At 36.8% G+C, this 13,663-nt stretch overlaps 1 protein-coding gene and 1 non-coding gene across 2 annotated transcripts; both read left to right on the top strand.

Moving 5' to 3' along the window:
* The first annotated feature begins 2,765 nt into the window (after positions 1–2,765).
* Positions 2,766–2,837, top strand: TRNAP-AGG (transfer RNA proline (anticodon AGG)). Its single transcript has one exon. It is a non-coding gene; the product is annotated as a tRNA-Pro (tRNA).
* An 843-nt stretch (positions 2,838–3,680) lies between these two features.
* On the top strand, positions 3,681–5,965 carry LOC131025145 (uncharacterized). Its single transcript, XM_057954768.1, has 3 exons — positions 3,681–4,622; positions 4,756–4,815; positions 5,784–5,965. Exons 1-3 carry the CDS (start codon positions 3,809–3,811, stop codon positions 5,816–5,818), a joined length of 909 nt encoding a protein of 302 aa, XP_057810751.1. The 5' UTR covers positions 3,681–3,808; the 3' UTR covers positions 5,819–5,965.
* Positions 5,966–13,663: the final 7,698 nt, after the last annotated feature.

Genomic DNA, 13,663 nt, shown 5'->3' with positions numbered 1-13,663 from the left:
TAACCTCAGAAAAAGAAATATTATACTTTCCATTGAAGAACTCCACTGCAATGCATGCTTTTTTCAGGTGGAATCGACAAATTATCTGCTCCTCCATTGCCCAAAATCAGTGCAAGTTTGGGACGAAATTCACAGGTGGCTCGGTGTTTTCTTTGTTCGCCCTCAAGATGTGGTTTCGCATTTCGTTGCTTTTACAGGTTTGGGGAACTGTAAGCGGAACAAAAAATTCCTTTCGGCGCTCTGGTGTTGTGTCAATTGGGTACTCTGGAAGTGTCGGAACGAGAGTCGCTTTGAAGGAAGAGTTTGAGAGATTCAGTCCTTGATCTTGGAAGTTAAAACAAGAATGTGGAGTTGGGGTAAAACCTTTGTTTTTTTAGATTTCGGATCCAGCTTTAAGAACTGGATTTCCGGCGACCCACCTCCTCTGTGTTTGTAATGACTTTGTTCTGGCCTTTGTTCTCTGGTATCTCTGGTACCTCCTTGCTTCAATAAAGCCTTTTTCTTATCAAAAAAAAAAAAAAGAAAGGTGAGTTGAGTCTTCAATTTTTTCTTTTCTTTTATTCTATGTAATGAAATATTATATATGTTAAATTTGGTTATATTTGTTTTTTGTTTTTTCTTTTCTTTTTTGGCAACTTAGCATTCAAAAAGTTGATGATTTTTATGTTTTTACTAAATATCAAATATTATATTAATTGATATCGTAGAAAAAAATTATATTATAAAGGGCTATTTTTAAATTTTCGTTTTAGAGCCCCGTGAGACACAGATACGGCCCTGAATCCGGCTGCTATGTCAGCAACGATTTGGGGGAAAAAATTCGTTGATTACAAAATCAAGAAGAACACAAAGTTCAAACATTTGTATGCAGATTTTAAAATTAAAGTGCAAAACCAAAAAATAGTAAAAGTTCCCCTAATTAAATAAGGCGTAACTCATTAAGTTTTAGGCCTAACTTGTCCTTCACACAGCACGTGAAGATCAACACCACTACACCATTAGTTTGCCAATGGATTTATGCTAGTAAGGATTTATTGTGCAATTCATGCTACTGTTAGTTTGGAGATGGATTTATTGTGCGATTCATGCTAGTATTAATTTAGAGATGGATTTATTGTGCACTGAGGCAGTTAATAAATAATTAAGGCCTAACTTGCTCGATTTTATGGTTGAACTAGCTAACATCAAAAGATAGCAAACTGTGTGCGTGTGTTGGCCTAACGGTACGTAGGAGGTTAATGTTTAAAATCTAAAGTTCTGGGTTTGAATCTTCTGTCGCTCTGTTTTTAAAATTTCTTTATTTACTTATACAATTTATCAAATAAATATATTTTAAAATCTTGGACATGTCAATTTCAATTTTTAAATTTTTGCAAATAAATATATATTCTTTTCAATTTTTGCAATTACGGCTTCAATTTAAATTTCAGACAATCGAAAAGATGACATGTCATCTCATTTCAACTTTCCCAAATATTAGTACTACAACGATGTTTTATTTCGATCCACGCTGACAACGAGATGTCATATCATCTTTTCGATTGCCTGAAATTTAAGTCGAAGTGTCAATTACAAAAGTTAAAAAAGAATATGTTTTACAAAGATTTAAAAATGTTGTTAAATTGAAAAACGGGGTCAAAGTTTGTACCTAATTATTTTATAATTTACCCATGTTTTAAAAATGACATCTCTAAAAAAGAATTCATAGATGAATCGGAAAAAGGAGAATATATGGGCACACGTAGAATTTGCTTAAATTAAAAGAATCTGGTAAAAGTCCAAAGGCTGTTTGAACTAATTTTCATTCTTTGAAATTAACCCCTTTTCTTCTGGAAAAGAAAACAAATATTAGATTAAACTTGAAAATAGTACTCTTTTTGGGATCCCACATTGTGGAAAAATCAATCTGATCAAAACAAATCAATTTCTTTATTGTTCTTGTTTTTTATATTTCTTGACGTTCCTTTTATATATATATATATAATAATGTCAGCTAACAGTTATTAAATAATATATAATGGTTCACATGCATTATTTATGGATGTTTTTGGTACTGAATGTGCATTCTCATGCAAATACAATATTTTGGTCACATTTTTTCTTGTTATTTCCTTTTCTCGCCCGACAAACAAATTACTATTATTGACTTCCGGCTAAGAAAAATAAAAATGAACGATTTAGTATATTATTGCTGGTAGATATTTTTATTAATGTCGGCTTATTATTCCTCGCATTTTACAATGCTCATGCATTATGTTTTAAAATTTTGCAATATTAAGTAATTCAACGAGGATAATTATACAACATTACTTGGATAAAACATTACGACAATGCTTACAAAATTTAAATGGTAATCCATTTGTCTTGTAAAAACATGAATACTTTATCGTTTTGGGGCGTTTCATAAAAATATGAATATTTTCATTTTTGTACACTACCTCCTTAATTTTTATCCCTCATTTTTTATATTTATTTACAAAAAAAATCATCATAGCCCATCATTACTTTTCCTTAATTAACTCATTACCCTGATAACACTTTATAAACTAGTATTCATTTTTCTCTCACAGTAACTCTCAATTAATATTTCTTAAGATTCGTGTCACTCCCAATTATTCATGTTTTTGTGAGACGGGGGAGTACAATTTTGGAATGACTTTTGTAGGATATTCTTCATGGATTTACATTTGAAATAGCAATTTTCAAATTTTGGCAATTACATAAGCACGTATATATAAAATTAAAAAGACAAAATCCTCGAAAATGGGCATTTGGTCTAGTGGTATGATTCTCGCTTAGGGTGCGAGAGGTCCCGAGTTCAATTCTCGGAATGCCCCTTCCCTTTTTTTTAATCTTTTTATGCCTAATTTGTGGGCTTCATGTTATTTTCCCAAATTTGCTCTCATATTGGGCTACCTCTAACAACAATTTCTTGGGCTGATATGGTTGTACATTATATTTCAAAAGAGTAAACATAATTTATCACTTTTCAACTTAATTAATTAGACAAATTTATATTTGTGGGAAATTACGTTTGTTATATCTCAAAACTATTTTAATTTTTACAAAAATGTCTCATGCTAACAATTTTATAGTTACACTTAACACTTGTCTATTTTTACATTATACTTAATACGTCCCATTATTAATGACATGTAATCTTGGATTATTACACGTTGACGTAGCATGACATGTTTTCATTTTGAACCAAAATTAGCGATTAATGAAAAGTTAAGTAAACCCTATATATAAACTTAATCCTCCCCTAATTTCACACCACACGCGGATTGGCTATCTGAGTGTGCCTTGGAAATCATAGAAGAAAAAACAGAATTACAACTTACAAGTGATCGTCTAATAATATTAGAAAATTTCAAAATACCATATTTAACGATAGACCAATTTAACACATAAAATTTTCAAATATGGCACATCCCTTCTATATGATTTGCAACATATTAGGTTAATAGAAATTTACTCAAATACTTATTTTTATAGCGTCAATTAATTTTCTCGTCACCAATTGAAAAAGAGCATAAAATCTATTGCACCTTTAGAGTGATCCAGTGCACTGGAACCCATAGTCTCGAAGCTCTACCTTTTGGCAAAATGCAGTAACAATTAAGACATACATTTTCTTTTATGTTATTAATAAAGAATAGAAAAAATACTAATCATTTGAGGATTCGAACTACCCATCTATTGATGGAAAGAAAAGCGCGACACATACAAAAATCATGCCTTTGCCATAATAAAACATTCCACAACAAATATTTTGCACACAAAAATACATTTCCAACTTTTCAAAATGAAAAAAATCAACACTACTCACATTCTCCTCATCACACTCCTCTCCATCGCCATCCCTCCCCTCGCCCTCGCCGGCACGTGCCGCGACACGTGCGGCGCGATCCCCATCAAATACCCCTTCGGGTCGGGCAGCGGCTGCGGGCACCCGTACTTCTCCCGCTACGTGAAGTGCGCCCCCGGCGGTGCCCTCCATCTCTCCACCGCCGCCGCCGGGGGCGCCGCCTACGCCGTCATCTCCTCCATCGACTACGCCGCGGGCGCCCTCGTCGCCGCGGACCCGCTCATGTCGACGTGCGCCGCCATGCAGGACTCGGGCGGCTTCGCGCTGGACCGGGGCAGCCCGTTCTCCGTGGCGGCGGACAACATCTTCGCCTTGCTCGGCTGCTCCGCCACGTCGCCCGTGTTCGACCCGGACGCCGACTTCTGCGACACGGGCTCGGGCCGGAACGTGTGCCGCGGGCTGTACACGTGCGAAGGGGTGGCGGGCATCGGGTTGGAGCCGCACGCGCCGGTATCCACGTGCTGTGTGTACGAGCCGCCGGTTTCGGACGGGTCGGGTTCGGGTTTGGGTTTGGATCTTCCGAAGCTGCAGTGCTCGTCTTACTCGTCGGTTTACGGGTTCGGAGGCAACGAGGGCGACCCGATGAGGTGGCAGTATGGGATACTGCTCCGGTTTAATGATTCTTATTATAGTAGTGATTGTCGGAATTGTGAGGAGAGTGGCGGCTTTTGTGGGTTTCAGGGTTTGGAGGAGTCGTTTTCTTGCAAGTGTCGGAACGGCGTCAACACCACCGTTAATTGCTACGGGAGAGGTCTCTCTCTCTCTCTCTCTCTCTCTCTCTCTCTCTCTCTCTCTCTCTCTCACACACACACACACACACACACACACTGACTCACATTGGGACAAGGAGGCGAGATTCATGGATGTGTTTTGATGTGGATCAGGAAATGGTCGGAGCGGCGGGGCGGGGAGAGATGGAATTCAAACGGCGTTGAATATTGGAGGTAAAAAGGCGACGCTTTTTGTTTTTAAAATTACTTTTATGTTCACCACGTTGGGTGCAAATTAAAAAAGTCTTCATCTTTATAAAAGGCTTTTACATTTGACCGGTTTGTTACGGATCATAGTTAATTATATTTCTTACTGGTTAGAATCGAAAATTCAAGCCTAAAAAATTCGAACTCGAATAAGAATAGTTCTAAAATAAATGGAGATATCAATAGTACTATATTGAAAAGCTTAGATTTCAATTTAGAATCAATTTTGAAATTTAATGGTAATTTTTTAATTATAATAAAATTGAAGATTTATTTATATTATTTTTTTTCTTTTTTCTTATCTTCTTATTTTTTTTATTTTATTTCTTTCTGAAATTGTAAAATTCGACAAATTATAAAATATTTAATATGTATATCAAATTAAAGATCACGACGAGAGCTTTAATTTGATATACTTTATGTAAATAGTTGATTTAAAATGTAATTTAAAGATTAAAGTTTACAAAATTCTCTATTATTTATCATCTTTTTTTAAATAAATCTATTTTCAAGTTTGTTTATCTTTATTTTTATTTATTATCTTTTTTTTTTTGGTTTTTTCTTGATATCAATTTTTATTATTGTGAATTCTTCTTTTATTTTTCAATATTCACTTCAAATATATTTGGTTAAAACTTTATAAATATAATAACTGAGTTGTTATTAATTTTATATAAATATAAAAATATACAAATGTTTTTTGTGTGTTGCATGGAATGCAAATGCTTGAGATAATGAATTCTATATACTACTTCAAATGATTTAATTTACAATTTTATTTAAATGTTGGAGAAAGCATCAATTTACTTGAACATTGGTGAAAACATATTATGATTATTTAAAAGCTTGATATTAATTCAAGTAGTGAATTTCGTATTTATCAAATTTTTGAAAGTTAATTGATTATTTCCTATGTATGTTGTTGGATTTTGCAGGGTTCTTGCTCCTGTGGATGATTTCTTTCTTCTGAATCCAAATTTTGTGATCTGTCCATGTATTCTGTAATCTGCCAATGTCAGAAATTATTGTAAGGAAATGTTGAGAAGAAAAATCAGCTTTGTTTTCACATTCACAATTTGATATGCAGTGGAAATTCATTCGCTGTCTTCCAATTCCAGTTTATCTCCCAAAAAAAAAAAAAAAATCAGCTTTGCTTTCACATTCACAACTTGATATGCAGTGGAAATTAATTCACTGTCTTTCAATTTCAGTTTATCTTGGCGGTGTTGGCATATTAAAACTTGTTTTTATTTTTCTTATAAATTACCAGTTATTATATATAAATAGGCCTAGACTATGAATTGAGTCAAAAAAATGTCCTCAATTATTAATATATAATATCAATCAAAGACTTAATTAATTATAAGTTGAGTCACAAATGTATGTCATAAACTATAATGGTAATATCAATCAAATATCTGAACTATCAAATATGACCAAATGCTTAGATTTTTGCTCACACGCTTATGTAGAAAGACCAAATATAACTGTAGAGTGTCAAAGTATACCTTCACATAAAATGCATTATCATAATCACATAGAAGCAATTCAATTCCTTGTCTAGTCTAAAATAAGTTAGAAACATGCACGCTTCAGTCTAAAAAAATAATTTATTAAAAAATAATTGACGTGTGTGAGCAAAAATCTGAGCATATGAGCAAAAAAATGGACAAAACAATATCATTTTGCCAGGTAGCATTAAAATATTGAAAAATACAAGTTATCTTTATATGCAGGAAAATATAACTCGGGTCATATTTGATACAAATTTGATAGTTTAAATCTTTGATTGATATTATCAATAGACATATATGTGACTTAATCTATAATTTAGACATTTAATTGATACTTACCTTATAATATGTGCAGCATCTGCAGCATGCAAGTAGGTTTACCTATTTGATTTATTTCATATTTATTTCAGTACTAATATAGTATTCATAAATTACAAGCTAAGTATACAGTTACGTACGCGTTAATTTAAAAGAAAATTTTTGTTTTATTATTAAACTTAAAGAAGCCTACATATAATTATGTGCATGTTATTGGCGCATGTATATATTCGTGTCAGAAACAAAATAAAAAATAAAAAAATACTAGAATATTAAAAAAGTTTGTACAAGGAAATGAATTATATTGAAGAATTGGGTTTTAAAAAACAAGGAAACAAAATATCTAAATAAATAAAAGTTAAGAATATAATTCCGAAATCTTCGTCCACGTACCTATCACGTGATACTATGGCGCCAAAAAGAAGCAAAGAGTTGGTTGGTATAAACTATCAAGCGCTCTTGAATTCACATTCCGAAAGCCTCGCCTCGCCTTCCCTTCCATTTTCATTTCGCCCCAATTCAATTCCCCCCAGAAAACCCTAACTCAACTTCCCCATCCTCGGTGTTTTCCACGTTTCCTTACCTCCAAATCAATCGTTAACCGAGGATTCCTACCGAGAATTGAACTTGCTCGAACGTAAGGTAAAGATCCATTGATTAGCATATGCATTTGTGATTGATTAGATTGAAATATCTGCCGCTTGCATGTCGGTTTCATCTGTTGGAAATATGGTTTTATGCCAAATCTGAAAATTATTATTTAATTAAATATTTATTATTTAATTAAAATAATAATTGGATGTTAATCTACATCTCGAGTAGATCAACGTGATATACTTGAAGTCTCAAAACCAATTTCCGGTGAGTGAGATATTGTATGTCAAAGTTTGGATGTTGAAGAGGGAAAATCAGTTTCAACTTCTGCGTTCAACGATTGCGGCCACCTACCGCAGCCGCCGGAATTGACTGTTTCAACTTCTGCGTTCAACGATTGCGGCCACCTACCGCAGCCGCCGGAGTTGACTGCCGATCCGTTCACACTCGGTTTAACACCTATAAATATGGGTGTGTGGTGAGCTTTAGAATTTACTCTGAAAACTCACAACTCACAACTCACAAAATAGTCTGCATTCTGCATTCCACCTCTAGCTCAGTTTTCGATCCTTATTCAGTTCGCCGGAGCTCGCCGGATTGTGGTGCTACATCCGCCGAGACGTAGTCGTTTTACCTTTGGGGAAGATACGCCAAACCGAAGAGCACTACCGGGGCGATAATCTTCTTGCGGGAAGAGATTCATCTCGACTCGATTTTGTTTATACGTATAATTTATTTATACAGTGTATTTCAGTTGTATCAAATTATTTGAGTTGTAATTTCTCAAATTATTTACTTTGTAATATTTCAATTATTTTGAGTTGTAATTTCTCAAAATATTATTTTGTAATATCTTGATCGTGTACCCGGTTCTCACAATCGCAAGAAGATTATTTTCTCTGCCGTTGATACACGTTCGAGAAATGGCTCACACCGACGTCAATATGGATGGCTCCACCACCTCTGCAACCATCGGTTCAACCACGTCGTCAATATTTTCCTCGTTTACATCAACGGGGGCTTCTTCGTCAACATCTAGAACTATTGGTCTTGCCGACAAACCATCAACGTTCTCAGGCAAGAACTTCAAATATTGGCAAGAGAAGATGCTATTCTACCTCACAACTGTGGGGTTTGCCGGATTCTTAATGGAGGATAAACCTCCAACACCGAGTGAAGGGGAAGGGGAGACAAGCAAAGAAATTCGTGCCGGATATTTGAACTGGTGCCGCGGCGACTACTTGTGCCGTAACACCGTTCTCATGTCTCTGGACGAACGGCTCTACCGTGTTTTCAAGGTTCATGAAACCGCGAAACAATTGTGGGAAGCCCTTGATCTAAAGTATCAAGTGGACAAGGCGAATACTACCAAGTATGTCGTTGCCAAATGGTTGGAATATAAAATGGTTGACTCCCGACCATTGATGGACCAAGTGGAAGAGTTCCAAAATCTTTCACATGAGGTTCAAGCCGAAGGGATGCCCTTGGCGGATGCATTGCTCGTTGCAATCATCATAGAGAAATTACCTCCTAGTTGGAGGAAATTTCAAAACCTTTTGAAGCATGAGCGCTCGGAGATGTCCGTGCCGATATTGTTATCCAAGCTTCAAATGGAGGATCACGTGAGAAGTCGTGATCAAAAGGGAAAAGCTCCGATGGAGGCAAAGGCCAATCTCGCCGAGAAAGGCGGTCCCTACAACAAACGTGGTCGCCCTAACCCTAATAATAAGGGTAAAGGGAAGCAAAGCGGTAGTCAACCATCAAAGTTTGATGGTGTATGTTATAATTGTGACAAAAAAGGTCACATGGCTAAGGATTGCCGCAAGCCAAAGCGGAAGAAAGCAAATGGCAACGTGAACAACGTCGAGAAGGACTTCGACGATTGGAACCACGATGACTTTGCTGCCATGATCTCCGAGGTGAATCATGTGGACAACCCGAACGCTTGGTTCATGGACACCGGCGCTACCGTCCATATATGCATAAATCGTGAGTTGTTCCACAACTACAAGGAAGTGGAAAACAAAACGATAATGGAGGCGAGCGAGCGGACATCCAAAGTCCTTGGCATGGGAGATGTGATTCTTCAACTCACGTCGGGCGTGGAGATCACATTAAAAGACGTATTACACGTTCCAACTGTCCGAAAGAATTTAATTTCGGGCTTTAGGCTTACGAATAAGGATTTTGAATTGTTTTTCAAATCTGATTATGTTGTAATACGCAAGTGGGGAAAGTTCCTAGGGAAAGGCTATGCCTCCGAAGGACTTTTCAAACTTGGAGTAAGAGCTTGTAAGCCTGCCAAGGCTAAGATCAATAAAGATGCATCAACTTCTTCTGCTTACTTGATTGAGTGTTCTGATTTATGGCATTGTAGACTTGGACATGTTAATCTAAATGCTATAAAGAGATTAGTAAAAATGAATTTACTAAAAGTTGATGAATACAACTCACAAGAAAAATGTGAAGTTTGTGTTGAAGCCAAGATGGCTAAGTTACCGTTTAAATCGGTAAAAAGGAGCACTCAACCTTTGGAACTTATTCACACCGATGTTTGTGATTTAAAGTTCGTGCAAACTAGAGGTGGCAAGAAGTACTTTATCACCTTTATAGACGATTGCACAAAGTATTGTTACCTTTACTTATTGAAAAGTAAAGATGAGGCTATTGAAGCTTTTAGAAACTTCAAAAATGAAGCCGAGAATCAACTTGGATGTCGAATTAAGATGGTTCGAAGTGATAGAGGTGGAGAATATGTAGCTCCGTTTGCTGAATTATGCAACGAAAGTGGTATAATCCATCAAACGACGGCTCCTTATTCACCACAATCTAACGGCGTTGCTGAACGCAAGAATCGAACTCTTAAGGAGATGATGAATGCCTTGTTGATTAGTTCAGGATTACCCCAGAACATGTGGGGGGAAGCTGTCTTAACGGCCAACTATATCTTGAACAAGATTCCACTCAAAGGGAAAGAAGTAACTCCCTATGAGCTATGGAAAGGAAGGAAACATTCGTATAAATACCTCAAAGTGTGGGGGTGTTTAGCCAAGGTAGAAGTGCCTTTACCAAAGCAAGTTACAATAGGACCTAAAACGGTGGATTGTATCTTCATTGGTCATGCACTTAATAGCAGTGCCTATCGTTTTATAGTGCACAGATCGGAGATACCTGATATACATGTTGGGACAACGATAGAATCAAGGAATGCTATATTCTTTGAAAATATCTATCCTAACAAGGATAAAGGTACATCGAACTCTAATGATGGAGTTGATGGTGATGCTACAGGTTCTAAACCTATGGAAGTAGCTAGTAATTCTACTCAAGTAGATGATGCCACGGGTTCTAATCATGTACCACCTAATAGGAAAAGACCAAGGTCTAAACCTATGGATGTAGAACCAAGACGTGGGGAACGAGTTAGAAAAGCTAATGTCTATGGACCGGATTATGTTGTCTTGATGCTAGATGGCGAACCGGTGACGATTAAAGAAGCTATGTCTGGCTCAGATGCAGCTCTCTGGAAAGAAGCCATCGATGTTGAGATTGATTCTATTATGCAGAATCATACTTGGGTGTTAGTGGATCTACCACCTGGAAGTAAAGCTTTAGGATGCAAATGGATCCTAAAGAAGAAGTACAAATCTGATGGTACTATAGATAAGTACAAAGCCCGACTTGTCGTTCCAGGTTTCAGGCTGAAAGAAGGATACGATTTCTTCGATACCTATTCACCTGTGACCAGACTAACATCTATTCGGATGCTTCTCGCTATTGCTGCCTTGCACAATCTTGAGATTCACCAAATGGATGTGAAAACTGCGTTCTTGTATGGCGAGTTGGAAGATGAAATATATATGAAGCAACCTGAAGGGTTTGTAGTACCTGGGCAAGAGCACAAAGTATGCAAACTTCAAAGGTCTTTATATGGGTTGAAGCAAGCACCGCTTCAATGGCATTTAAAATTTGACAGTGTAATGTTGTCAAATGGATTCAGAATCAATGAGTGCGATAAATGTATCTACATTAAGAATTCTAATAACGGATATGTTATTGTTTGTCTTTATGTAGATGACATGCTCATCATGGGAAGTAATTCCCGAGTGATTCAAGAAACCAAAGGCATGCTAAGTAAAAATTTTAGTATGAAAGATATGGGCTTAGCTGATGTTATCCTTGGAATTAAAATTCTAAGAAGACCTGATGGTATTGCTATAACACAATCTCACTACGTTGAGAAAGTGTTAAAGAAATTCAACGCTTTTGACAAGCCAATAGCTAAGACACCATGGGAACCTAGTGTGCATTTGAGTGTACACAAGGGAGAACCTGTTGACGCGATAGAATATGCTAAGATTATTGGGAGCTTGTTGTATCTAACAAATTGCACTCGTCCCGATATAGCATGCTCGGTCAACAAGTTGGGCAGCTTTACAGCTAACCCTAGTAATGAACATTGGAAAGCTCTTGAAAGGGTTTTGAGATATTTGAAATATACTCAAAACTATGCGATTCATTATACTAGGGAACCCTCTGTACTTGAAGGGTACTGTGATGCAAATTGGATATCTGATGCCAAAGACTCGTTTTCAACGAGCGGTTATGTATTCACTGTGGGGGGTGGTGCTGTGTCTTGGAAATCCAAGAAGCAAACATGTATTGCTAGATCGACCATGGAATCAGAATTCATAGCTTTGGATAAAGCTGGTGAAGAAGCCGAGTGGCTTAAAAATTTCCTCGAGGATATTCCATGTTGGTCGAAACCTGTGTCGTCCGTAATAATTCATTGTGATAGTCAAGCTGCTATCGGACGAGCACAAAACCATTTGTATAACGGTAAGTCGAGACATATTCGTCGACGTCATAATACCGTGAGACATATGATCACTAGTGGAGTTATCACAATTGATTATATAAGATCAATTGATAACATAGCGGATCCTTTGACAAAAAGTATCCATCGAGATCAAATGTATAAACTGTTAGGGGGAATGGGTTTGAAGTCCACAAATTAAGGATAATTATAGTGGCAACCCAACCATGATGACTGGAGGATCCCAAGAACTTGGTTCAATGGGACAACTGAGCTATGAAAATCCGTGTGTTGAACACTCGAATTGCCTATTCCTTGTAGAACAGTGAGTGTTCGGAAACCTGCACGTGGTGAGGTTAAGTCTTTGACTTTTAATGACTCTAGAACTCCTCGAAGAGGACAAGTATAGCAGGATACTTGAGTTAAGAGTCACCTATGTAAGTGTGAAGTGGGGCCGCTTCGATTGAAACACTTATGAATCCAAAGAGGTGTTCCAAGGCCTGTAATGGACACAAACGTGAGAACGAATAAGGATTGAAGCAATATTGTGTCAATATTGTTGACTAAGTATACACCGAGGAGGACTAGTTCAAGGAACACAATCCACTAGGCCGCCGGTATACTCGATAATATTGACTATGGCAGGTTCAAAGCCACAAGCTACCTTTCCAAAAGCAATGTTGTTTCTTAAGAAGACTGAGCTAAATGTCTGCATACATACGCATACTGATTTCTCACTCATGTGGGGGATTGTTGGAAATATGGTTTTATGCCAAATCTGAAAATTATTATTTAATTAAATATTTATTATTTAATTAAAATAATAATTGGATGTTAATCTACATCTCGAGTAGATCAACGTGATATACTTGAAGTCTCAAAACCAATTTCCGGTGAGTGAGATATTGTATGTCAAAGTTTGGATGTTGAAGAGGGAAAATCAGTTTCAACTTCTGCGTTCAACGATTGCGGCCACCTACCGCAGCCGCCGGAATTGACTGTTTCAACTTCTGCGTTCAACGATTGCGGCCACCTACCGCAGCCGCCGGAGTTGACTGCCGATCCGTTCACACTCGGTTTAACACCTATAAATATGGGTGTGTGGTGAGCTTTAGAATTTACTCTGAAAACTCACAACTCACAACTCACAAAATAGTCTGCATTCTGCATTCCACCTCTAGCTCAGTTTTCGATCCTTATTCAGTTCGCCGGAGCTCGCCGGATTGTGGTGCTACATCCGCCGAGACGTAGTCGTTTTACCTTTGGGGAAGATACGCCAAACCGAAGAGCACTACCGGGGCGATAATCTTCTTGCGGGAAGAGATTCATCTCGACTCGATTTTGTTTATACGTATAATTTATTTATACAGTGTATTTCAGTTGTATCAAATTATTTGAGTTGTAATTTCTCAAATTATTTACTTTGTAATATTTCAATTATTTTGAGTTGTAATTTCTCAAAATATTATTTTGTAATATCTTGATCGTGTACCCGGTTCTGACAAGTTATCTTTATATGCAGGAAAATATTGAAAAATACAAGTTATCTTTATATGCAGGAAAATATAACTCG

The sequence above is a fragment of the Salvia miltiorrhiza genome, chromosome 5 (genome assembly GCF_028751815.1).
Source record: "Salvia miltiorrhiza cultivar Shanhuang (shh) chromosome 5, IMPLAD_Smil_shh, whole genome shotgun sequence".
Classification (NCBI taxonomy): domain Eukaryota; kingdom Viridiplantae; phylum Streptophyta; class Magnoliopsida; order Lamiales; family Lamiaceae; genus Salvia; species Salvia miltiorrhiza.
This window is presented reverse-complemented; position numbering and strand designations above follow the sequence as displayed.

What these genes read in the sequence shown, in the direction of transcription:
- LOC131025145 (XM_057954768.1), top strand. Translation starts at nt 3,809, where the DNA reads ATGAAAAAAATCAACACTACTCACATTCTCCTCATCACACTCCTCTCC. An exon ending in CGTTAATTGCTACGGGAGAG is followed by an intron (nt 4,623 to 4,755) that starts GTCTCTCTCTCT and finishes GATGTGGATCAG; the next exon opens with GAAATGGTCGGAGCGGCGGG. An exon ending in AACGGCGTTGAATATTGGAG is followed by an intron (nt 4,816 to 5,783) that starts GTAAAAAGGCGA and finishes TGGATTTTGCAG; the next exon opens with GGTTCTTGCTCCTGTGGATG.